Source organism: Pinus tabuliformis, chromosome 6 (genome assembly GCF_031772625.1).
Source record: "Pinus tabuliformis cultivar Carrire ecotype Pingquan chromosome 6, CPIR1, whole genome shotgun sequence".
NCBI lineage: Eukaryota > Viridiplantae > Streptophyta > Pinopsida > Pinales > Pinaceae > Pinus > Pinus tabuliformis.
In genome coordinates, this window is record NC_142292.1 from 78,281,721 (window position 1) to 78,309,109 (window position 27,389).

Sequence of the window (27,389 nt, forward strand, 5' to 3'; positions counted from 1 at the left end):
AGTCACACTCATGGCTTTGATGCCACTATTAAACACACAAAAATGGAGATTTAGATAAACGTGATGCATTTCATTAAAATGATACATATAAATAGAATGACTTTGACACTTGGATTCATCTTCCAAGAGATCTCTTAGACTCCCCATGATTGTTCACCTTCATCTGTGACTCTTCATATTTTTTCTCAAGAGAATACCATAAACCCTATGAATTAAGTTTCTAACATTGTTCCCTTAATTCAAAAGGGTGTATGTGAGTCCAAAAAGAGAATAAACCATGGACAAAATGTTAACATAGTTCAATACGACAACTAAAACTATTTATTCATTAAGTCAACAATGAAAAACAAAAACAAAATGGTATTCAAAGATATGGCTCCACTCTTAAATAAATACAAGAAGATTGAAGAATAAAATGTGACAGTATCACTATAAGCTATAATATAAAAAGAATTGCCCAACTAAGAGCTTCAAAATTGAAGCTTATTCAACTTATTTTAAACCTGGACCCAATTCTAAAATACTAAATCAATCATACTAATTAATATAGCAGTGCGTGCACTGTAACAAGAATCACCTAACTAAGAACCTCAAACTTGGAGTTTGTTCAATTAAAACTTCAAATTTGATGCCCATTCACAAACATTGAATCACACAAAGTGATCGGCATGGAAATACCAGTTACGACAACAAATTTTATCATGAAGACTAAACCTAGCCATTACTACCCTTTAATTTACTAGTAAATGTGGAAAACAATTAGTATGACAGAAAATATAGATAACATCCAACTACAATAGGTCAAATCTTGCTGAAGTTCAACATGTATATCTTGAAGAACTTCAAAATGTAATACGAATAAAATGCAAGGAGACGATGCAGAGCATCGACCTCGTTTTTAGACGTGCGTGGCAGAGTAAAACGCACATCCCCCGTCAAATGCATCCAAGAGTACATATAGGATCTTCAATCATTATCAACTTCTGCATTGTAAATCCAATATCTTTTCATATTATTGCTTTATTTGTTTCTTACCCATGATACACCGTCACAAGGGAACACCATATTGTAAGGCCACAATCACCTAAACCAATTCATCATATTATTCCAGCATATCATAACTGTGATCACATAGTAGAGACTATCAACCTCAATTTTAGACGCGTGTATGAAAGTTATCACGACCATCGAAAAATGCATCCGCGAGTACATAAAAGTTATCACGACCATCGAAAAATGCATCCGCGAGTACATTTTTATGTACTCTCCTATACATTGTAAATCACAATATCTTTTGATCTTATTGCTTTAGTGTGAGCCTACAATCACCCATAATAGCTCATCATATTATTCCGGCGTATCATAACTATTATCTTCAAATAAAAATAAGGGCCAACTCACAAGAATTGTAACCTAAGTTTAGGGATTAACAGGTAAGGCAACCATGTGAATGATGAAATTCACTTTTTGTACAACAGGGTTACAAGTTCACTATTAATTGTAGTTTAAGGTATAGCAGCAAAGCTACCAACATAAAACATAATTGAAGGGAAGACTTTGTGCATATCACTGAAATTTTTTAAAACGGGTCAATACCATCATTAAGTAAATAAAATGCTCTGGAAATTCCTTGATGTTCCAGAAACATTTTCTGAACCGAACCTTCATCAAAAGAATATCAAATTCATTAGTGTACATTGTTATCAACTGAGCAGAAAACGCCTTTAAAACAAGGAACATGTTAATCAAACTAATTCTAATGTTTTGGTAATATGAAAATGAAAAACTACGGTCACGTATCCAACGTGAAACTATGGATGAAAAATCCAGCCCCTTTAGTATCGTCTCAAAATTGCTCAAAGAGAACAAACCAAACTCAATTCTTGATGAACAAAATGTCTGCTGTTCAAACAAAGGTTAACGGCCAATCCTGTAGCTTCTTCCTCTGAATGCTGTGCCTGCTGTTGGTTCCACTCGTACAGGATTGGTGGCTTGAACTCCTACATTCCAACGTGCAACAATCTTGTGTCTGCATTATTTCTTAAGGTAATTTCAAAAGAGCTATTACATCAAATATCTGCTCGGAAAATATAAGCAAAATAAGTAGTTCCTTGTTATGTGAATACAGGCCTAAATTGCTACCATGGATAAAGTAATGATTTTTCAATGGGGTCAGACATGAACAATCAAGGAGTATCCTATGAAAATTCTGAGGTTGAAGGTGGGAGAGAAGGATTAAATAATCGCAGAGCTTAGGAAAGTAAGCACAGAAGTCCTTGTTAATTTTGAATATTCTCATAATGTAGAGTTGCATAAGTTGAAAAATATAATATTATTCAGTTTTTAAGGATTCAAACTGTCTAACTAGATCGTTGGCATCATCAGATTTCCATGCCTCACCATCATATAAAACTACAGTCCTCTCAAGATTAGGTTTGTAACTGGAACTGGATTGAAGAAAACTAGTGTCATAGAGGTTTTAAGTAATAGTGTATCCCTAATCATTCAATCATTCAATCATCCTTGTAAGGTTCATGATTTGAAATCAGCACTACAAGAACTCATTTTTACTGGATAAGAAGAACATCTCAAGTGGATGATCTTTATGCTAAGACTCGTTATTAGAAATTCCAGATTAATTCAGTTTTCAGTATTTCATCACTCCACAATAAGTGTGGGTTGTGATACATGACCTCAAGAAGGATGGAAAGCTAAGGGGTGGTCAGTGTTGTAGCTTTTTCTATCACCTCTCGCACAAGTGCTTCAGAAGATATAGAAGCCTCCTAGAGACAGCCTCTGGGTTGAAAGAAGACCAGTGCCTAGGGCATCCGAGAGAAGAACTTTTGAAGATTATATGAGGGATTTCCGCTGCACTCCATATGTCACGTGATTGGAAAAGGATAATTCAAGGGGCTTGATTCAATAGTCTTTCATCAAGGTAGACTCAAGCAAATACATAGATCTGAATACACAGGGGGTAAATCTGGCTCATCTCAAAGAGAAATGTCTGGTTCTGGTGGCCGACACACAACAATAGGCAACCTTATATTGGCGTTGTAGTAAAAATGAAGAGGAGGAAAGAAATAAGGGAATTCGATGCAAAAGGCAGGATACAACACAAAATCCTGAACATCAAGCTCCAGCAGAAGTATGAAAGAATGAGGAGGTGAAATGACAGAAATTGTGGAGCGCAAATTAAGGTCTCATACTCTATACCTCATGGACACACTTATCACTAATCAGCATAAGTAAATCTGTGATTATAAAGGTACTGTAAGCTATCAAATAACACATGTAAATCTTCAATTAACACAGGGACTATTACTAAGCAGCATACATATAACCATGAGAGAGTGAAATCAGCAGCTTTGTTACACAACTTCAGAGGAGGAAAAGCATACATGAAATGAGATAAAAAGAGGAAAACATATTGCACATTGCTCAGCTAAGTCACCGGATTCGTCCTAAACCCCCTGCGAATCCCAAATCCGGCGAATCCGACACGATTCGGTCTGGATTCGTGTCCAAATCATAGGACACGTCGTGTCCGAGGGCGTGTCGCGATTTTCAGGGGCGTGTCGCAATTTTAGGACACGTGTCCGGTTTCCAGGACTCGCTAAGCTCAGTGCGGGAAAGAAAAGGGCGTGTTTGCTCATTAAAATTTTCATTTGGCAAGTGATTTGTGCTGTTGCAGCAAGGAGTAGAGCATTTTGGCAGCTTCATGATCAAGTCTAGGCCCTAGTATTGATATGCTATTCATGGTAATGTTAAATTCTTAAAGTAAAAGTGACATTCTCCTTAATCTTCATTTTCATCCTTTTACTTAAATTTTTAACATTACCATAAAATGGCCTCATTGGATTTCATATGGAGAAAGTAGAATTTTAGATTTCATTCAAAATCCAGCAGACTTATCAGTTTTTCAGGATTTTAGGATTGGGGGATTGCAATGTTTCCATTGAATTTTGTCATGTATTAGGGTATGGAACTCGTATTTAATCAAGAGCACCAAACCAAGAGCTTCTGAATATGTCGCTCCCGCTCCCAGGTAACACTGTTCCTAATGATATGGGTCTGGACACCACTGTTGAGTTGGCATTGGCCAACATGGATCTCCTATGAAACCGGATTCGTCCAAACCCCTAGACGAATCCCGAATCGGACGAATCGGACACGATTCTGTCCGGACACGTGTCATATTTCCATGACTCGTCGTGTCATATCGGGAGTCGCCGTGTCATGAGCGAGTCAGAAAAAATGGAAAACGTGTCGCGATTTTGGAGAGGAGTCCTGGTTTCGGATTCGTTTTTCCGCCGGCTGTAGGTTTAAGTTCGCTGTTATAGTTCCCATTTGACCGCATTTGCAACCTTAACATCCATTTGGAGCGATTTGGAGCCGAGTAACAGCGATTTGGAGCGCATTGCAATTTGCAGGTTTAAACTTTAAGGTTAGTTTGCTGAACGATTCACGCCATGGCCAACTAGTTGCAACTTATCAATAGCCAACGATTGATAACGGAATGGCCGCATCTCCAGCCATTATTAAGGATATTTACTCCACAATGTTTATTCTATGATCTTTCTTTGTATGATATATTGACAAGTGAAGGGAAGCTCAAATCATAATGTAGTTGCCTAAAGTCTGTCATACATGAAGGGAAGTTGAGAGATTTTACTTGTTTTATGCTGCCAGGGAGTGGTTACAATATACACTATTTTGTTGGGGTTTGCGTGGTCTCAGAAACCAACAGGTTCAGATAAAAGCATTTTTTGACATCATACTCTCAGTTGTGATTGCATTTTTCATCTAACACTTGCAGTGCCCGCCTGGAGTTCCACGAACTATACCCTCGTACAAGAATATCTGCCTATGACATTACAAACAAACACTTGTGTAAGCTCAAGCGGGCTATTAGCCTTCAGAAATTTAGCTGTAGAGCAGGTTCCTAGCTTTATTACCTTACCTTTTGTGAAGAAATACACCGTGCTCCAAAATATCTGAGGTTTAAATTGCCCCCCACAACTCGGATTTCTGAGGCACATTGAGCATCCTTAGAGCGAATTCTGGGCAAAGTCTTGGCCCTCTTTCCTTAAGTTTTTTCACTCTTTCACAGGGTCACACATCTGAGGTTTTTCTGTGGTTTTTTGGCCACCTCAGAGGCTGATTTTCAGCCCCCTCTGATGGTATATTTCTCTGAATTAGATGTAGGTCCTGAGGCCTAAATTTTGGCCCTAGAACAGAAGCAACACAGTGGCAAGCTGAGGCATCTATATAAGGCAACTTGGCTTGTCTTTCCAAGGCCTAACCCGACCTTATCTGAAGCAAGCTCTGAGATTTCATTGAACTTGATTCTTGTTCATTTCTTTTGTTGTTTGCATTTTAAATTTTTTACAGCAGTTTGACTGTTTGTTCAATTTTTTTACAGGTTGAGGTAACATGGCTCAATCAACGGCAGGGGCAGCAAGGAAGGGCAAGAATGTCATGGGTAGAGATGCTCTTCCTCCCCCAATATCATCAGAGTCTGCTGCAAGTAATCTTGAGGGAAGAGGAGTTAAAGACAATGAAAAATATCCATTGTGGAAATATGTCGCAAGAGAGGATGGGTCAAACAGCAAGGGAAAGGGAGGAGGCAATGTGCAATGGAAATGCAGCTTTTGTAACATTTCTTTCACAAGCACATATCACCGTGTGAAAGCACATTTGTTGGCTATACCTCGTAAGGGGATTGCAGCTTGTGAAGGTATTCCTAAACCAAAGAGAAAAGAATTGGTAAAGGAGGCCAATGTTGGTATGGAACATGTGGCACTGGCTTCAAAATCAAAAGCACCCAAGGGCAAGAATGAAGACCCCCTTCCATTTTTGAGGAAAGCCACCTCCAAATTTCCATTTGAGAGTTCTACTTCTACTGGGGGACAAGCATTAAAAAGAAGATCACTTGGTCCAATGGACAGGATTTTCCAAAAAGAGAGACGGGACGAGCTTGATCTCACCATTGCCTTCTTTTTCTATCAAAACTTCATATCATTTAATGTTGCACGTTCACCTTTATTTGTTGAGATGTGCCGAGCTCTAACTCAAGGGGCTCCAGCAGGGTATGTGCCTCCTGGGTCAGAGAAGCTGAGAACCACATTGTTGACGAAGGCAAAAAACGAGGTGCAAAAAATGCTCGAGCCTATTAAGGCATCATGGCCAACATCTGGGGTTAGCATTGTTTCTGATGGATGGACAGATCCAGCACGACACCCAATCATCAACTTCATGGTGTCTTCCTTGAATGGTCCAGTTTTCCTGAAAGCAGTGGATACACTTGGCGAATACAAGGATGCACAATTTATGGGTGAGTTATTTATTAGAGTTATTGAAGAGGTAGGTGTTGATTCTTGTGTGCAAATCATTACAGATAATGCACCTGTTTGCAAGGCGGCTGGCATGATTGTGGAAGCTAAATATCCACAAGTGTTTTGGACACCTTGCATTGTCCATTCATTGAACTTAGCACTGAAATCCATTGCTTCTGATGTGCTTTGGATTGGAAGCATTATTGAGGATGCAAGACATATCCGTAACTTTGTGCAAAATCATACAAATGCCCTCACTATCTACAAGGAGTACAGCAATCTATCATTGTTGAAGATTGCTGATACACGGTTTGCATCTTCATTCATGATGTTGAAGAGGTTGAGGGAGGTCAAGACTGCTCTTGGATCCATGGTTATTTCTGAGTTTTGGTCTTTTTGGAGAAAGACAGATCAGGCAGCCTCTAAAAGAGTGAAGGACACGGTACTAGATGATGCTTGGTGGGAGAGGGTAGATCTAATTATTCGGATCATGGACCCTATCATCTCTTTGCTTCGAGTTGCAGATACAGACAAACCCATCCTAGGAGAGGTTTATGAGGGATGGGATTCCATGATTGAGTCTGTGAGGAGCATTATTCTACAGAGTGAGTGCCCCCCGTATGAGACATCACCAGAGGCCTTCTGCGATACCATACATGATATTCTTGTCCGCGGATGGAACAAGAATTGTACACCTTTACATTGTTTGGCTCACTCATTGAACCCCAAATACTACAGCCATGAGTGGCTGAATGGTGGACCTTCCCGCAGATTCCCTCCTCACATGGATGGTGAAATCTCACAGGGGAGGAAAGAGGCGCTTCAGCGGATTTTTCAGGATAGTGCATTGCTTGCTGAGGTGGAGGATTCCTTTGCAGAGTTTTCCACTAGCACTAGTGGGTTTGCAGGTTATGATGTGATTAGAGACAGGGGGCTTAAGAAGCCCTACTCTTGGTGGGCATATCATGGGTCAACAAGCCGTCCTCTTCAGCAGTTAGCCATGAGGCTCCTCTCTCAGGTGACTTCATCCTCTTGTTGCGAGAGGAATTGGAGCACATATGGGAATTTGCATACTGTGAAGAAGAACAGGCTTGAGCAGTCCAGGGCAGAGACAATGGTGTATGTGCACACCAACCTTCGTCTTATTTACAGGCAGAGGGAAGAGTGGTTGAGGGGAAAGACAAAGATGTGGGATGTCTTTCCTGAAGATATGGGTCTGGACACCACTGTTGAGTTGGCATTGGCCAACATGGATCTCGGTGATCCAATGCTAGACCCTATTAGTTTTGATGACTCAACCTCCATACCAGCAGATGCAGAGGCGACTATGGATACAGGGGAGGAGGAGGATGCAGAGGAGAGCAGTGGGGACCATGATGATGGGGACAGTGATGCTGATTCTGATGCTGATTGATGGCTTGAGGGCCTGAGGCTTTTATACCTATAGAGTCTAGACTTATAGTTGTTTTATATTTTCTATTTCTATTTGCCATTGGCATTGCACCAACACTACCTATGTAACAGATTTTGATTTGATGACTTAATGAGAAAACTACAGTTGTCAGTGTGTTTATCTTACTATCTTAGTATCTTGTAGTTGTAAGTTGTCTTTCAGTTATACTTATGAATTATAATTTATGAATCATGATTTAAATTTTTAATAGATTTATCATTTATCAATTATCATTTATGTGACCAGTACCACTGACATTTATTTGAATTTTGTATGTACTATGCATGCTAATAGCTATAGATGAGGATCTATGTTTGAAATCAATAAATTTGTATCATTAATTAAAATTTGTGTAAGAAATATGCTAATAACTAATTTTTAAGATATATATATATATATATATATATATTTTAAATATATATATATATATATATATATATATTTTTAATAAAATAATATATAACGTGTCCTAACCGTGTCTTGTTCCGGGGTCAACTTTTCCCGAATCCGACACCACGAATCCCGAATCCTACGTGTCCCGAATCCTCGTGTCAGGTGACTTAGGATCTCAATGATCCAATGCTAGAGCCTGTTAGATTTGATGACTTAGAGGGGCCAACCTCCATACCAACAGATGTAGAGGCGACTATGGATACAAGGGAGGAGGAGGATGCAGAGGAGAGCAGTGGGGACCATGATGATGGGGACAGTGATGCTGATTCTGATGCTGATTGATGCCTTGAGGCTTGTATACCTGTAGTTGTTTTATATTTTCTATTTCTATTTGCCATTGGCATTGCACCAACACTACCTATGTAACACATTTTGATTTGATGACTTAATGAGAAAACTACAATTGTCAGTGTGTTTATCTTACTATCTTGTAGTTGTAAGTTGTCTTTCAGTTATGAATTATGAATCAGGATTTAAATTTTTAATAGATTTATCATTTATGTGACCAATACCACTGACATTTATTTGAATTTTGTATGTACTCTGCATGCTAATAGCTATAGATGAAGATCAATGTTTGAAATCAATAAATTTGTATCATTAATTAAAATTTGTGTAAGAAATATGATAATATCTAATTTTAATATATATATATATATATATATATATATTTTTTAATAAAATAATATATAATGTGTCCTAATGTGTCCTGTTCTGGGGGGTCAGCGTGTCCGAATCCGACACCACGAATCTTGAATCCTATGTGTCCCGAATCCCCGTGTCAGGTGACTTAGTTGCTCAGGAATCAACAGAATAGGTTCATTAATCCTCAAAGATTGAGTCCAAATCACCAGTCCATTTACATTCAGCACTTATATCGCTCAAGTCCCTCATGAACAGTGAAATAGAACCAATGTGGAGCCACAAAATTCGAGCCTCTTGGATGCAGAATTCGAGAACCTATGTTAATTGTTTCTTCCCCCATTTTATAAAGAGAAGGGGAGCTTTGAAAGCAATTACAAAAATATCTTAGCATGAGCTCCAACTGTCTGATCGACTCGTTGTCTCGGTGTGCAAAGGCTCTTTCACCCAAATCATTGCAACAGAATGATTCCTTTCTTTAAAATACAACCATAACAGAATAACAAATCATGGGAAAACTGAATGATGATTCTAGCTAAATATCTCCATGCCACTTCCTGTGATGGCCTTTGATCAAGTCACATCTCTGCCACAAAGTGCCTCTTTCATTACTCGGTCGGTTCGCCTGTCGTTTACCACCTTAACTGATCTAACTCCCCATTTTCTGAAGCTAGGAGCAATCAATTATGATGGCCTTTGTGTTGCTCAGGAATCATAGCTATCGACTCATCCATCTTTGTATAACAGTATCAGAGCCCATCATGTCCCATAACATTGTCATAATGCTATACCGGAGCATTGCCTCATCAGGACTTTTACTCTTAAATAATCATGTGAAAACAATGAGTTCCGATATCCTTTGGCCTTCTTTGTTTTAGCCCCTTTTTGCATTTCTCATCATATGACCGGGGGTTGTGACCTAGTGCTTAGCCTTAAGGCGCTAGGGCCTTATGTTCCTATCTAGGGGCTATCCTTCCATTGTAAAATGATTTGTGCCCTTGGTTCTATAAATTCCTCTTGACCATGCGCCAACCCGATATCAAAGCCCCTTCCATTGGTAGTTTCCAATCAGGGACATAATAGGGGAGTTGCGACATGCTCATTCTTTGATCGTCGATCTCCGATTATGATGTCATCATCTCCACATGGCACTTCCTAAGTTCACCCCCTTAGGCCCCTCAAAATGCCAAAACAGTCTACCACGTGTCCTTCTATACTGCCACGTCATGCTGACGTCAGCTACCATGTGTTCTTATCGAAGCCAATCTTGTGTCGCCACGTGTCCTTATCGAAGCCAACTAGGTGTCGCCACTTCTGCTTATCGAAGCCAATCTTGTGCCGCCACGCATCCTCCTAGAGGAGAGAAAAAAGGGCATGTCCATCTTTGGTTTTGCGATGAAATCCTTTGTAAACTTATATTTCAGTACCCCGGCTATTTTACACTATATCGAAACTTTATGTGTATCGCAACCTTTTAAACACTGTCACGTTCGAAAGTTCTGATTGCCGACCGTCGATGTTGTGATATTGCTTAATGCTCTGATCTGCCTGCTCCAATGCATTGGATCCCCTATGTGTGATCGTCGATCCGCTTGGTGTCGCTAATGTGTGATCGCCGATATGCAATCAATGATGTGCCCTAACCTCCGATATATCAGACCTCTAATACGCGATGCGCCAATAAGTCATGCTGCTCGACCTTCAATATGCGATCTCCGATATCAGACCTCCAATATTCCTTCTTTCTTAAGGCTTAAATCCTTGAAACTTCAGAAGACCATATCTTTTGATCCAAGAGTCCATTTTTGGACTTCCACATATCGTTGGAAAGCTTGTTCAAAGCACTTTCCAATGGAGAGGGTCTGATGTGGGCTTTGAGTCCTTTTGTGGCTTGGAAGATGACTGCAAACTTCTCTGCTCTTTTGCATTCTTTTGACATCATTTGGCACCATTTGAACAATTTTGCAGTAGGTGATAACATTGGCTCCAATTGGGGACAGTGTCTTGCTAGCAAGGTGTTGAGAACCTGCAGACTAGTAGCCTTCTATCCATTGGGCATGGAATCATTTTATTCAAGTATATAAAAACAAAAACATAAAGAACTGAAAGTAATACTGATATTTTACAATGGCTAACTAGTATGTACAATGGATGAGAAATGGACCTCATAGTGCTGGAAGTAAAGCTTAAGGAATTGCCCATTTACAGGAAGCTCAAGCATTTCACCCTCCAAGTTTTCCAGCAAGAAAGTATTGTTTCCCTTTGTCTTAGCAACCTTGAAGGGTCCAAACCATAAGGGATCAAATTTGCCATGTTTCCCTTTGTCTTCTCTTCTCACATCTCACCTCAAAACTAAATCTCCTAGCTGGAGAGGTCTCTCTTTAGCCTTCTTATCAAACAAAGATTTCATTTTCTGTCGATAGTTGATTAACCTGTGATTTACCTGTTCTCTGTTCTCCTGGTGCTCCACTAGTTGATTTATCCTTCGAGTCGGGGAGTTTGGTTCTTCTTCCACATCTTGTAATATCTTGGCAACCAGCATAGTAAGTTGTATAAGGAATATCGCTGCTTTCCCATAGACCAATTCGAAAGGAGATTTCCCCGTGGATCTTTTAGGAGTGACCCTATTAGCCCATAGGGCAAATTTTAATTGGGAGTCCCAATTTCTTTGACTTTCTACAATTGTTTTCTTCAAGATCCTCACTATCGTTTTGTTGGAAGACTCTGCCAGTCTATTTCCCTAAGGATAGTAGGTAGTAGAGTGGCCAACTGTAATGTTGAATTTCTGACAAAAGTTGATAAATTTTGCAAACTTGAAAGCTTGAGCATTATCAATCACAATTTTCACAGGACACCCAAACCTGACTAGGACATTTTACTCCAGAAATTTTATAACCACAGTGTCAGTTGCATTTCAGGTTGGGATTGCTTCCACCCATTTTGTGAAATAGTTTGTGGTTGTGAGTATCCACTTGTGTTGGCTGCTAGAAGGGGGGTGTATCTCTCCGATAAATTCCAATCCCCATTGCCTGAAAGGCTCTTCTATACAAACAGGGATTAATGGGAGTGGGGCTAATTTCTGCTTCTCGGCGAACATTTGACACTGTTGGCAGGCCGAACATAAGAGTGAACTTCTCTGAATAGTTTAGGCCAATAGAATCCTGCTTTCAATATCTTATGCGCAGTGGTCTTCCAGTTATAGTGCCCCCACAAACGCCACTATGGAAATCATCAATCACCCTTTGAGTTTTTGTTTCTACCAAACACAGAAGTAGAATTCCAACCAGGTCTTTCCAGTATAGTTGCCCATTGGATATAATAAACTTATGGGCTTGTAATATTAATGCTCTATACTTGGTTTTATCCATGTTCACTGGCCACCTCAAGGATAACAAATAGTGGATGACATCCTTATACCAGGCAGATGTTTCATATTTGATATGAATTTTTTGGACTGATGTCTTGATCATCGATTGTTGTGTCCCCTCTTCGTCTTCTTCAGTTAATAGGGTAATCCCCAAGGCCTGGTAATTAGAATCTGATAAGATTTTGGCCAATCCTAGTCCTTTGATGAGTTTAGTGGGCTTGATATGTCATACTCTTGGATTTTGGCAATCCACTTATCTCTTTTTCCATCACTATTCCCTTGCACCAGGGTGTCTTTGACAGCCTTTGTTGGAACTTGGAACATAAGGCTACAATGTTAGTGTAAAACATGCACTCTTAAGGCCTTCAAAGCTTTGACCAGGGCATAAGCTTGTTTTTCCAAGATATTATATTTCAGTTCAACCTCCCGCAGCACCTGGTTGAAGAAGGCTATAGGTTGCTCATGACCTTCATTATTTTTCTGTAATAACACAGCGGCTATAGTATGAGGGGAGGCAAAAGAAAAGATGTAAGATGGTATTGAATAATCTGGGCTGACTAGCACAGGAACCTCTGTAAAAGCTATATTGATTCTAGAGAAGGATTCCTGGAAATTTGGGCTCCACTTTACTTCGTTCTCCTTCTTCAACATTTCCGTGATACCTTTCACTATCTTTGCATAATTAGGTATAAATCTCCTCAAGAAGTTAATCCTTCCCAAGAACACTTGAACCTCTTTTTTATTTCTAGGTAGGGAAATGTGGCTAATGGCTTTCACATGCTTAGGATCGATCTTCACCCCCTCTGGTGCTTCTATATGCCCCAACAGCTTCCTTTCGCTCAGAGCGAACTGAGATTTCTTTGGATTTAGAGACAGCCCATACTTCCTGCATTTCTCAAAAGTGAGTTTCAAATGTTCAATATGCTCCTCATCTATTTTAGAGAAAACTGTGATATCATCCAGGTAGACCACTACGAATTTGTCCTGTTCTCCCATGAAAGCTATATCCATTGCCCTTTGGAAGGTTGCTCCTACATTTATAAGGTCGAATGGCATTCTTGCATACATGAAGGTCCCCCAAGGTGTAGTGAATGTAGTTTTCTTCTGATCATCGGGATGCACTGCTACCTGATTATACCCTAAAAAGCCATCCATCATGGACATCTGAGCTGAGCCAACTACCTTCTGTAATATATAATCCATTTTCGGCAATGGGTAATTGTCTTTCAATGAAGCTCTGTTGAGGTTTCTGAAATCCACACACAGTCTTATCTCTCCATTCTTTTTCCTGACAGGAACCAGGTTTGCCACCCACTCTGAGTACCTCAATGGTACAATGATCTTGGCTTGAAGCAACTTCCTCACTTCCTTCTCGATGGATGAGAGTAAAAGGGGATTGATCTATTTAAGTTTCTGCTTACAAGGCTTCATTCCATTCTTTAAGGGAATCTTATGTTGAATAACATTTGTATCAAAAGTTTTTAGATCTTCATATGACCAAGTAAAAGCATCTTTATAGGTTTTTAAGAGATTTAAGTACCTTTGTTTATATTGATGGGGGATACCTTTTGACAACTTGATCATCTGGGGTTCGTTCTTCAAGCTGATGTTGCAATCTTCCACCTGTTCATCAACTCCCTATTCAACGGGTAGATTATTGTACAATTTATTAAACCTTTTTATAAAATCTGAGATATCCTCATCAGGTTTCTTCTTCATAGCATTGAACTCAGTAAGAATGTATCCATGATCTCTCTTCTCTCCCCATTTCTACATAAAATAATTCTCCATTTCTTCCCAAGTGGTAATGGAAGCATTCGACAAGGATTTGAACCATTCCTGGCTTCCCCATCCAAAGATTGGACGAAAATCCTTAGCACTACGTCCTAGTGCTCAACATTCAAATTTTTTGCAAAGGCACAGAAAATTTCTATGTCTCTGCGTTGATATGTCAGCTTCTTCATTAAACCTGGGCAAGAGCTTGAGATAGTCCTATGGCATAACATTTAAAGGTTGAGGTAGGTCTAAGGGAGCATATTTGTTTAACAAGAAACCTGGGACAGCCATCTGGATCAGAGGTGGTGGTGCTTGATTTATTAGGGGTCTCTAAGGTATGACCAATTGTGAGACAACTAACTGACCGTGGAATGAGAAACTGTTCACAATGTGGGTAGGGTTGCTTTGGAGTATATCTTTTACCTCCTCAACTTCAAGGAGGAGAGGAAATGAGAGAGAAGGGGTGTGGTCTGAAACTTCCTCTTCCTTGACTTCTAGGGAGGCGATATTGAGTAGCTGACCACTTTTTGAAGGATATACCAAAACTCTAAGAGGAAAAGCAGAGCAATTAATTATGGCTCTCTGTGAGCTAGATGAAGATGTTTCAAGAAACAAAGAGACAGTAGCACCAGTGTTTGGGGTTTTTTCCTTCCAAATCCTTCTGAATATTATTCTTTCTGGGTCAGAGACAGATGGCATTCTTCGCTGAGATGTATCTAAGTGGGTATCAGGCCTCTTATAACCCTGGATGATCAGATAAAAATAAGGACAGTGGAGGCGCGAAGGTGTTTATAAAGAAATTCAGACAATGGAGTCGCCAAGGTGAGAGAACTTCAACCCACACTTCCCTTACTCACCTGACAGAGGAAATGTAAAGATTTGTCGTACCCAAGGGAAAAATTCTTTAATCCATTCCCTGGAAAAGACGCCAAAAAGATTTCATACCTATTTCTATCACCTGTCGCACAAGTGCTTTAGAAGATATAGACGCCTCCTAGAGGCAGCCTCCGAGCTGAAAGAAGACCAGTGCCTAGGGCATCCGAGAGGAGTGCTTTTGAAGATTATACGAGGGATTTCTATTGCACTCCATATGTCACATAATTGGAAAAAGATAAATCAAAGGGCTCGATTCAATAGTCCTTCATCAAGGTAGACTCAAGCAAATACATAGATCTGAATACACAAGGGGTAAATCTAGCTCACCTCAAAGAGAAATGTCTAGTTCTGGTGGTTGACACACAACAATAGGCAACCTTATATTGGCGTTGTAGTAAAAATGAAGAGGAAAGAAAGAAGGGAATTCGATGCAAAGGGTTGGATACAATGCAGAATCCTGAGCATCAAGCTCCAGCAGAAGTATGAAAGAATGAGGAGGTGAAATGACAGAAATTGTGGAGCGCAAATTAAGGTCTCATACTCTATACCTCATGGACACACTTGTCACTAATCAGCATAAGTAAATCTGTGCTCATAAAGGTACTGTAAGCTATCAAATAACACATGTAAATCTTCAATTAACACAGGGACTATTACTACTCAGCAACATACATATAACCATGAGAGAGTGAAACCAACAACTTCATTACACAATTTCAAAAGAGGAAAAACATACATGAAGTGAGATACAAAGAGGAAAACATATTGTGCATTTCTCTGATAGGAATCAACATAATAGTTTCATTAATCCTCGAAGATCGAGTCCAAATCACCAATCCATTTACATTCAGCACTTATATCGCTCAAGTCCCTCATGAACAAGCAAATAGAACCAATGTGGAACCACAAAATTCGAGCCTCTTGGATGCATAATTCGGGAACCTTTGTTAATTGTTTCTTCCCCCTTTTTATAAGGAGAGGGGAAGCTTTGAAAACAATTACAAAAATATCTTAGCCTGAGCTCCAGTTGTCTGATCGACTAGCTGTCTCGGCGTGCAAAGGCTCTATTGCCCAAATCATTGCAACAGAATGATTTCTTTATTTAAAATACAACCATAAAAGAATAACAAATCATGGGAAAAACTGAATGATGATTCTAGCTAAATATCTCCATGCCACTTCTTGTGATGGCCTCTAATCAAGCCATGTCTCTGCCACAATGTGCCTCTTTCATTACTTGGTCGGTTCCCCTGTCGTTTTCCACCTCAACTGATCTCACTCCCCATTTTTTGAACTTGGGAGCAATCAATTATGATGGCCTCTGTTTTGCTTGGGAATCATAATTGTCGACTCATCCATCTCTGTATTACACTATCAGAGCCCATCATGTCCCGTAACATTGTCGTAATGCTATACCAGAGCATTGCCTCATCGAGACTTTTACTCTCAAAGAATCATGCGAAAACAGCGAGTTCTGATATCCTTTGGCCCTCTTTGTTTTAGCCCCTTTCTGCATTTCTCATCATATGACCGAGGGTTGTGACCTGGTGCTTAGCCTTAAGGCATTAGGGCCTTTGTAAAATGCTTTGCACCCTTGGTTCTATAACTTCCTCTTGACCATGCGCCAACACGATATCAGAGCCCCTCTCATCAGATGTTTCCAATCGGGGACATAACAGGGGAGTTGCGACATGCTCATTCTCCAATCACCGATCTCCGATTATGATGTCATCATCTCCACATGGCACTTCCTGACTGGTGACACGCCAAATTCGTCCCCCCCTTAAGCCCCTCAAAACGTCAAAACAGTCTGCCATGTGTCCTTTCGTACCGCCACGTCATGCTAACATCAACTACCACGTGTCCTTATCGTAGCCAATCCTGTGTCGCCACAAGTCTTTATTGTAGCCAATCCTGTGTCGCCACGCGTCCTTATCAGAGCCAATCCTGTGTCGCCACGTGTTCCTCCTAGAGAAGAGAGAAAAGGGCCTATCCGCCCTTGGTTTTGCGATGAAACCATTTGTAAACTTATATTTGAGTCCCCCGACTATTTTACACTATATCGGATCTTTATGCATATCGCAACCTTTTAAAGATTGTCACGCTTAGAAGTTCCAATTGTCGACCGTCGATGTTGCAATATTGATTGATGCTCTGATTGGCCTACTTCGATGCATTGGATCCCCGATGTGCAATCGCCAATGTGCCCTGACCTCCGATATATCTAACCTCTGATACACGATGCGCCGATAAGCCATGTTGTTGGACCTCCGATATGCAATCTCCGATATTAGACCTCCGATATTCCTTCTTAAGGCTTGAATCCTCGAAACTTCAAAAGACCATATATTTTAATCCAGGAGTCCATTTTTGGACTTCCACATATCGTTGGAAAGCTTGTTCAAAGCATTTTCCAATGGAGAGGGTCCGATGTGGGCTTTGAGTCCTTTTGTGGCTTGGAAGATGACTGCCAGCTTCTCTGCTCTTTTGCATTCTTTTGACATCATTTGGCACCATTTGAACAATTTTGCAGTAGGTGATAATGGTAGGGAAAGTATTTCATGTGAATTCCATTTCTTGTCAACCCCAACACTATGAACAGACTTATAGGGACAAGTAACTAGAATTTATACAACCTTGGGCGTTTGAAAATACAACTGTTTTTCCAAGGCAAAAATAGATGATTAACAAGAACAAGTAGGAGGTATAACTGTTGAGAATGGTGTAATTTTCACATGTGGTCACAGTCATTTCATACTGTGTCATTGATGCATTTTGTTAGGCATTAATCATGGCTCAAACCATCATTTATTGTAATAATAAGTTATGGTTAGGAACAATCTAGTTAACTTTGATGGTAGGCTCAATAAACCTCTTGGTGATTACATCCTCCTTATGTAGGCCCATAACACTCTTGGAAGTACACCCAACTGGAATTGTGTATAAATACAAAACTAAAACCTCATTTATAATATCATCTTGTGTGATCATGTAATCTTATGATCGTACTTTAACCTACAGACATCATTCTTTTATACAAGTGATTAATCATGTGGATGTCATATCTTTTCCATTCTCTTGTTCTATGGCCATGTATTTCTCTCTCCAACACATCTTTTGGACAGCTCTAGAGCACTTCTTAGTGTTGTTTTCTCTTTTACTTTGCAGATTTTTCAATTAACTGTTTTATTCCATTCGATCTTCTCAATCAATCTATTTTGATCTCAACATGGTATCAAAGTTGTTAGTTTTCTAATACCCAGCAGCTACTTTGAACAGTATTCTGAACTGTGAAATTCACTGATCAAATATACTGAGTATTCTAACGAATTTGCAGCGGAAAATAAATTCATAAGGACACAAGCATACAATTAACAAAACACCAGAAATACCCAAGAAACCCCAACTGGGGAAAACCTGCTAGTTTGTGTTTTTATTGATCTGCTTAGAAAAATCTCAGTGATTAATTAAAAATCACTTAGGAAAAAATTCTCCTTACTCTTTGTTCCTCAACACAATATCCCGCACACACTAGACCAATTTGGCCTCTCTATTGCGCAATTGTACCAATTGTACAGGCTGAACTGCCTCCTTGCACAAGCTATCTCGGCCTAAGTGATGTGCTCTCCCTGACCTCACACGCTGATCTGGAACTATTTTCCTAAGCTCAAAACGCAAATTCTCACTAGTGCATAATCATACAATTCACCAAGTTTGTGCTCTTCTCTTTATAGGATCGAACTACTCTTCAAGATATTTGTTGTCTACTCCTCTGTAGGTATGTACTAAATTTTGACTTTATCCCTCTCAACACAATCTTTGTTATGGTAGTACTTGATCTCGATGTGTTTGGAGCAGTCATGAAACATTGGATTTGCACAGTTTATGAACGTGCGCTCCAACCGTCAACTAAACAACCGACAACTAGCTTCCTCAACCAAATAGCCTCGCAAGTTGTTGACTGCTCCAAAAAATATCAAATCATCAACGTACAACACAAGACTGAGAGGTTGGCACTCAACCACAATATAGTATAGGTTAAGGTTAGCTTCACTCTTGGTGAAGCCCAATCCGAGAAGGTAGTTGTCTATCTAGGAATACCATGCCCTCAGTGCCTGCTTAAGCCTATAAAGAGCTCTCCTCAGCCTACAAACATGCATGCCTCTGCTGAAAGTCTCAAATCCCTTAGGCTACTCAACATATACCTCTTCCTCAACAACTTTGTTAAGGAAGGCGGACTTCACATCCATCTGGTGGATCCTCCACCCCATCTATGCTGCAATTGCCAGAATAACCCTAATGGACGTATACGGTATATCAAGCCACTAATGCGAACGTCTCATCATAGTCAATTCCTTCAACTTGAGAGAACCCTTTGGCCACTAATATATCCTTACACTTCTCCACACTTCCTTCAACTGCATGCTTGATCTTGTACACCCAATGTGATCCAATAATTGATTTTCCATTCGGTCTTGGCACTATCTCCCAGACATCGTTCTACATGATGAAAGAGTACTCTTCCACCATAGCACCACGCCAAACATGTTGAGAAGATGCCTCCTTGTAACAAGAAGGCTCTGAGTCTATCACCCTAACCATAAGTGTTATGTACCCTGTATATCTCTATGGTTGTTTACTCTGTCTGAATGTGGTACTGGGAGGTCCAACTCTCTCCTAAGCCTCCCTAATCAACTCATCTAGCCCCCTGGCTCGAACTCTCCTTGTACTGGAAGTCACTAGCTGAGTGGGTTCCACTCGCTCTAACCTCTCCTCCAATACTTGTGCTTTCTTTTCATCTATATGTTAATTGGCATGTCTAACAACTAGTTGTGGTGAAGTTTGAGGAGCTGACCGGGCCTCTTGCTCAGGAACCTGCTGCTCCTCCTCCTATGTTGTACCTTGCTCACGCTCCAAGGACTTCCTGAGAGCCCCTCCTTCCTCGAACTTCACATCACGTCTGATCATTGTCTTCCTAAGTGTTGGAATATACACCCTATACGCCTTAGATGTCTCGTTGTAGCTCACAAAAATGCCCTTCTCTACTGTGGGCTCAAGATTCTTCCAGCTATCTGAAGAAACATGTCAGTAAATAACAATGCCAAAGTCCAGAAGTGAGACATGTCAGGTTTCCTGCATATGAAAGCCTCCTCTCATTTGACTCTACCTACCACCCTGTGTGGGCTCATGTTCTGCAAAAAGACTGCAATGTTGCATGCTTATGCCCAAATAAACATGGTTTGCCCCTGATCATGCAACATATCCTTGGATGCTCCAATAATGCTCTGGTTCTTGCACTCAGCCACCCCATTCTGCTGAGGATTATGAGGCGCGATGAGCTCTCTCCGGATGCCATCCTTCGCACACAAGTCACTGAAAGCATTAGAGATCCCCACCATCGTCTGACCTCAGTGCCTTGATCCTCCAACCAAGTTGGTTCTTGACCAAGGCTTTGAACTTCACGAACTTCGAGAAGACTTGATCTTTCTTCTTCATGAAGAAGATCCATGTCTTTCTCGAGTGGTCATCAATAAAGGTGACATAATATATGTATCTCATCACCATCAAGGATGGAGAGGAGAATGGTCAACATACATCTGAATGTACCAGCTCCAAGATACCCTTGGCCCTGTTGTCTCTGTTGGAAAAGGATGTCTTGGCATACTTACCAAGTGTGCAACCCGTTGCACACATCATGATGATATACATTGTACTACAGTAACCCAGTGGTAATCTGCCTCAAAATATTCAGCACGCAATGGTGTAAGTGACCCATACACATATGCTAAAGCTCCCCAAGGTTGCATCTATGCGCTCTGATATCTCTACTACTCAAGGTCGCTTTTGTCTCAAACTATAGCCTATAGAGGTTCTTCACCCTAACTCCAATCTGCTTAACTGCTCCGGAGTTAAGATGCTTGATGAAGGCCTTCCCTCTACTGAAGATAATCTTAAACCCTTTGCTCTCCAAGGTTGAGACTGAAACCAGCTTTTTCTTCAACCCTGGGACAAATGACATCTCTAAGGTAGAGAGGTTTTCTGGACTACCTCTCAAACATGATTGTACCCATGCCCTGCGCTAGTTACTTGCCATCATCACCCATCTCTATATGAAACTACATATCCTTCTTTGTTAATTGGTTGAAGTAGCCCTTGTTCTCGGACATATACCATACACGCTTGGCCATTGAGCTTGACATGCAAGCTATGAGCAAAAACTTCTTCTCAAATTGAGAATTAAACTCTTCCACCTTTGTCGATGTTGCCACGTGATCCTTCTTGTGGTGGAATAATGCCCAAACTAATGACAAGAGAAGCACTTCACTTTCCTGAGATTCTTCTTCTTCTTTCCTCCTGAATTGGACTCAGCCCCGCCTGGCTTTTTCTTGCCCTTGGCCTTGCCCCCTTTGCCAACTAGGGCAAAGTTTTATTCTTCCTCAATCTTCATATGAGACCCAGATTTTGCTTGCTTCTGGATCTCCTCTTGCACGCAATCACTCCATAGTTGCTCCCAATCTAGAAGCTTTTCTCTACCACTCACTGCATCAATGAAGTTTTCACATGACTTGGGAAAGCCCAATAATGCAAAATTGACAAGGTCTCTGTCCGACACTGTCTCCCCAACCCTAGCTAACTCGTCCTTCACTTGGGTGAATCTAGTCACGTAAGAAATCACAAACTTTGACTTAGTCATCTTGATATCTCTGAACTTGTCTTGGAGTACCATCTTCCTGTCCTCACTCGCACCGCAGTACAACCCTAAGATAGTTGTCCACATGGCTTGAGTTGACTTCTTACCGAAAAGGTGAGGTATGATTGATCTGATAATCACCCTATGAGTGACCTCAGTTAAAGATTTATTAAACAAAAGGTATTACAGACTTATGTGATGGTGTGTGTTCTGCGTTATTTAAGCAACGGATCGATCAGATTGCCAATACACAGAAAATAAGTGGAAAGACAACAGAGAAATACAGTAAGCAACACAAAGACACAAACAGTTTTTAATAAGGAGTTCACCCTATTCTCCAGGGCTACATCTCCGGTCCAACTTCAGTGGTGGCCTTGTTTTATTGTGTCTTACAGCAGAGAAATTACAATACAGGGACTCAATGTGAGTTCTCCTGAAGCAGATTTTGCTTGGTAGGGTGGTTCTTGGATTCCCCAAGCCACTCGGAGTTCACAGACTCTTTTTCTTCCTACCAGCTCTGTGACCCTTGGTCTACAATGGAAAGAGCCAAATGTGATGCTCAGTCCGGACAGATTCCTCTAGGGAAAGGCTTGAATCTTCAAGCTCTCTGGTGCTCGACGCTGCCTGTGGTCAGCTCGGCCCTCTGTCTCCTCTGCTTGGCTTTACTGTTCTCTGTGTTCAGTCCTCCTCTCAGGGTTCACTGTTCACTGTCTCTCTTGTCGCTTGGACTCCTCTCTATTCCTCCTTTTCTTCTTCTTCTTCTTCTTAATTCGACTGTCTTTGTTCATGGCTTTAGCCATTCGATCTCTATGCCTGTTCGGTTCCTCTCCCGCCTGCGGCGATTCGCCTTCTGCAGCTGCGCTTGGAATTCCTTGTTCAGCGTCAGCACGAACGCTCAAGCAGTGGCCACGTGTCCCCATCAGAACAGCGCCAACCTGCTCGTCGATTCGTTTCTTCGGTTATGTCGTGGATACGTTCTTTCTCCACCGTGGCAGTCAAACGGACTCCAAATCTCTTTAGAACTCGGCTTAATCCCCTATCGATTCTGCTTCCTCCATCGGGCGCAATCTCAGCCATCCGATCTGGGCTCCTCAAGATCCGACGTCATACGCACGTCGAGCGCGATTGACTTGCTCGACCGATAACGCGCGATCAACGGCAGTTTTTCTCTCTCCTCCGCTGCCACGCGTCAATCACTGAGTGGGATCGCTCCGCTTTCCTCCAAAACCGCTTACCGTTCAAGGGTGCCCCGATCAATATCGCCGGTTTTCCAGAGCACGAGTCCCGCCTTTGTCCTTTAGCGCTTTTTGTTTCACCGCCCGCGGTTCTCCGGCTCCCAACACGACTGAGTGCTTAAGGCTCTTCCACTTTGGCCCTGTTTGCCCGGCGATGCACGATTAGCAAAATTGCCTCCTTTTCCCGATTCGGGGCTCCCAGGCGCTGCTTTGACCTCCTGTGCAGTCTCCATGGGCCTTGGTCAGCGCGCTTTGACCAAGGTCCTCGTCATTCTACATGGGCGGCCATTGCCACTGGTTCAAGGCGTTTTTGATCGCTGTTTTGGAATTTTGAAGGATTTGTTCAACTCGATACAGTCAAGGTTCTCGACAGTCTTTTGTGGATCCAATTCGGATCAATGATATGACCCTTGACTCCTTCAACGATTATTCTTCTGGTCTTTGCATCCTTTTTATTATGTTGCACCAGTTGTTGAGGCTCTGTTGGTGCAGTAGGTGGACTCTCCACAAATTCCCAACCTCCCTGCTCCTCCAATACTATATCAATCATCTTCCTCCAAGAGCAAAAATTCGAGGCCCCATCAAGGTGATCCTCAAATCTCAAACCCAAGTATGCCATGCTCTAACTCAAACTGCTCAGAAACACCCTTACGCAAGCCTACTAGAGAAAACACATGTGCACTTATTTTCACAGAAAAAGACTATGCTTTTGTGGAAACTGCACACCGTGCACTGTAATTGTCACTCGCTTCTAAGGAAAATATACTACTTTATGGTCTTTAATCAATCTGTAGCTTTGATACCATGTTAGTTTTCTAATACCCAACAGCTAATTTGAACAACATTCTAAACTGTGAAATTCATTGATCAAATATCCCGAGTATTCTAATGAATTTGTAGCGGAAAATAAATTCATAAAGACACAAGCATACAATTAATAGAAAACCAGAAATACCCAAGAAACCCCAACTAGGGAAAACCTACTAATTTGTGTTTTTATTGATTTGCTCAAAAAAATCTCAGTGATTAATTAGAAATCACTTGAGAAAAAAATCCCTTCTTACTCTCTATTCCTCAACTGCCTCCTTGCGCAAGCTATCTCAGCCTCCTTAAGTGATGTTCTCTCCCTGACCTCACGCACTGATCTGGAACTATTTTCTTGAGCTCAAAACACAAATTCTTGCTAGTGCATAATCATATGATTCACCAAGTCTGCACTCCTCTCTTTATAGGATCGAACTGCTCTTCAACTCAAGTGAAATGGCTCCTTGAACCCAACTCAAACTGCCTCACTAAACTCAAGTCTAACTAACATCTATAACTCAAGCGAGCTGGCCTTTTGAACTCAAGTCAAATTGCCTCACTGAACTGAAGTTGGACTAAGATAAAATCTCCATGCATGCTCAGTTCGATTTACTATTTTTGACTATAGAAAAATTAGAGAATTTTCCTCAATCAACACTAAGAGAAAGTAAGGCTGCACCATAACTTCGCATGCGGGTTCTTCTGCGAAATATAATGCACTGTTAAATTTAGCAGAACCCTTCCATCTCTAACTTCAATTAACAAAAGCAAGTGTGAACATGTAACAAATAAAGTTCATATTTAGAGGAATATTCAAAATATTTGGAATATGGAAATATCCATAATAGGAGAATATTAATATATATAAATGTTGATGTATAAGAGATATCTTTTACGTCTTTTGGTGTTACTGCATTTGGCTTCAACGTAACATCTTCTAGTGTTATTATTTTCTTCTTCTAGGACAATGTCAAAAACTTTTTTTTTGTATTTAAGATGGACCCTAGTGTTTCCATCTAAGGTGAACCCAAAATAATGTCACCTTTGATCGTTCCATAGGGATCGAAGAGAGAATTGCGATATAAATGTATAATCCTCAATGTTTAATTTTAAGTCGATTATGTCATATTGTTTTGTGTTTCAGTGGTCTAATTTTTCAATTATATTTGACTCGGGAATCACCAATTGGTTTGCTAGTTGAGGGTTTATATAATTTTTTTTTCAACGGAAGAGATAGAAATATTAATATATTTTCCTGCCAAAGCCCCCTTAATTCTAAATAGCACTAAAGAATAGTTATATAAAGTTTTTGAAAATCTTCTTCTCTCTTCCATTATAGACTCCATCCTTTTCTCCTTAGTGATTGACTCCAATTAATCTTTCGTCAACACTTGTAATATTAAGTTTAATGCTTTATGACATAGGTATTATTTTTGTATATATATATATAATTCTCTCTTTTTTAAAACATTTAATCTTTCAACTAACTTTAGCTTAAATCACCTTGAATATATATATATATGTTGCATGCGTTTCTGGAACGTGGGTACTGGTGTCCAGAGCGGCTAGAGGTTTCCCCAAAATTTACAGGAAACGGCTAATCAGGGTGTCGGGAGCGACTAGAGGTTTCCCCAAAATTTACAGGAAACGGCTAATCAAGAGCGGTAATATTATATGATAAAAAAATTAAAAATAATAATAATAATAATAATTATATAATTTATATAATAATCAAAATTAATATTGAATCAAAATATTCAAATATTAAAATCAATTTAAATATATAAATAATAAATATATAATCTCTCTTATATACAAATATATTCTTTGGATGTCTTTCTCCCCGAGTCTCTCCCTTTTATATATATAAAATGTCAAGTTCATCACAATCTTCTGCGATATATATACATAAACAGCAAAAGAAATACTCATCAACATGACATCCAAGATATCGCCCTTACGTCGAGGTGCCACGCACTTTGTTAACCCATCATGAGATTGCTAAAGTTTCTCAATTAAAGATATCGGTGTTAAGGATGTCTTTTGCCTTTCTTCCTATGAAGGTTTCAACATAGGCTTATAAGGAAGAGCGAAGGTGCAATTGTAATCATTATTCTTGAGCACAAGTATTGTGTGTGAGCTTGTGAGAGATAGGAATAAGAAGGAGCTTGTATGTGAGTTGGTAGAGATCAATTTTCCTTGGGAATTTCACAAGGAAAAAGGAGGAAGGCCCTATTAAATAGGAGCATCCTATGCGCTAGGATTTAGGAGGATTTGCGATAGCAAATATGCCTCCACAACGGCTAGAGGTTTCCCCAAAATTTACAGGGAACAGCGAATCAAGAGCGGTAATATTATATGATAAATATTATAAAAAAAAATTATATAATTTATATAATAATCAAAATTAATATTGAATCAAAATATTAAAATATTAAAATCAATTTAAATATATAAATAATAAATATATAATCTCTCTTATATACAAATATATTCTTTGGATGTCTTTCTCCCCGAGTCTCTCCCTTTTATATATATAAAATGTCAAGTTCAATATGAGTTATCTTAATAGAAAAAGCAACTCTAATGTTTAAGCAGTGACTGCCACATACAATCTAAGTCACCAGGTTCGTGTTCGAGTTCGAGTTCGGCGACCATGAAATTCGAATAAAGTTCGGCAACTAAAATTTTGTCAATAAAGTTCGACATATAGAAATTCGAAAAAAAAAAAAAATATATATATATATATATATATAATCAATTTAAAGTCAAATTCAAATAAATTTTTGGCTTAGCAAGAGAACAGAGGCTAGAAAAGTTGAGCATTTTCAAAAGGATTGTTGGCATAACAGTTTAGAATTTTCATATGACAGTGATGTAGTATAATAGTATTCTTCTTATGAAATCATAAAACAACTAAATTGAACAATGACTTAGCTTGTATCAACTTCTTCAATACTGCCAAATGGTACATCTGGATAAAATTAGAAATAGATTCCCTTTGCTTTACCGTTTTCTGTACATATGAGTTATGCATATAGAAGTGTATCTTAATTAAAAATAAAGAGCCACAACTTCTTAAGGTCCGCCACTTTTCAAAAATCATGTAACATTGGGGCTTACAATTTGGTTCCACCTTATCCAGTAATAATAAACCAGGAGAAACGCGTTAAATGTTTTGGAACATAAAAATAGGTCCACAATGTGTCCAAATTTCTCAACTATTACTTTCACTTAATTGATTTAATATTTTTTTTAATAAACGTGAAGTTACTAAGGTGGATAGGAACCGGCCGTGTATTTGGTCAATGTAGGGTATGAAAAATAAAATATTTTTAAACTCAAACGGCATACCATCCCGTGTGTTTATTATCAAGAAAAAGAGTTTACAGTGAAATTGAGTTTATAAATACGTGAGAGAAGTAAGGACCGTCGCCTCAACCGCCGACAACTGTCACAGAAATGTAAAACATATTAAATATTGAAATTAAACCCGCCATTTAAATCATATGCCACGTTGAGGGACACGTCATCTTATTTCAAACGTAACGTTGAGACAATGAAACCCTCCGGCGAAGTTGCGATTAGCGAACAATGAAACCCGCGCAATGAAACCCGGCAAACAATGAAACCCGCAGACTGTTCATTTGGTAAAACGCGCGTAAAAAACGAACTTCAACGAATTTTTTTCAACCCTAAACGAATTTTTTCGAACTGCAAACGAACTTCAACGATTTTATTCGCCAAAAAATTC

At 39.8% G+C, this 27,389-nt stretch overlaps 1 protein-coding gene across 1 annotated transcript in view; it reads right to left on the reverse strand.

Annotated features, from left to right (window-relative positions):
- Positions 1–1,533: 1,533 nt before the first annotated feature.
- Positions 1,534–27,389, reverse strand: part of DER1 (DERLIN-1) — a 69,325-nt gene continuing 43,469 nt past the window's right edge. Inside the window, exon 7 of the mRNA XM_089414058.1 lies at positions 1,534–2,029. Within this exon, the coding sequence (XP_089270184.1) occupies positions 1,918–2,029 (112 nt within the window). The 3' untranslated portion in view covers positions 1,534–1,917. The remainder of the gene's footprint in view (positions 2,030–27,389) is intronic.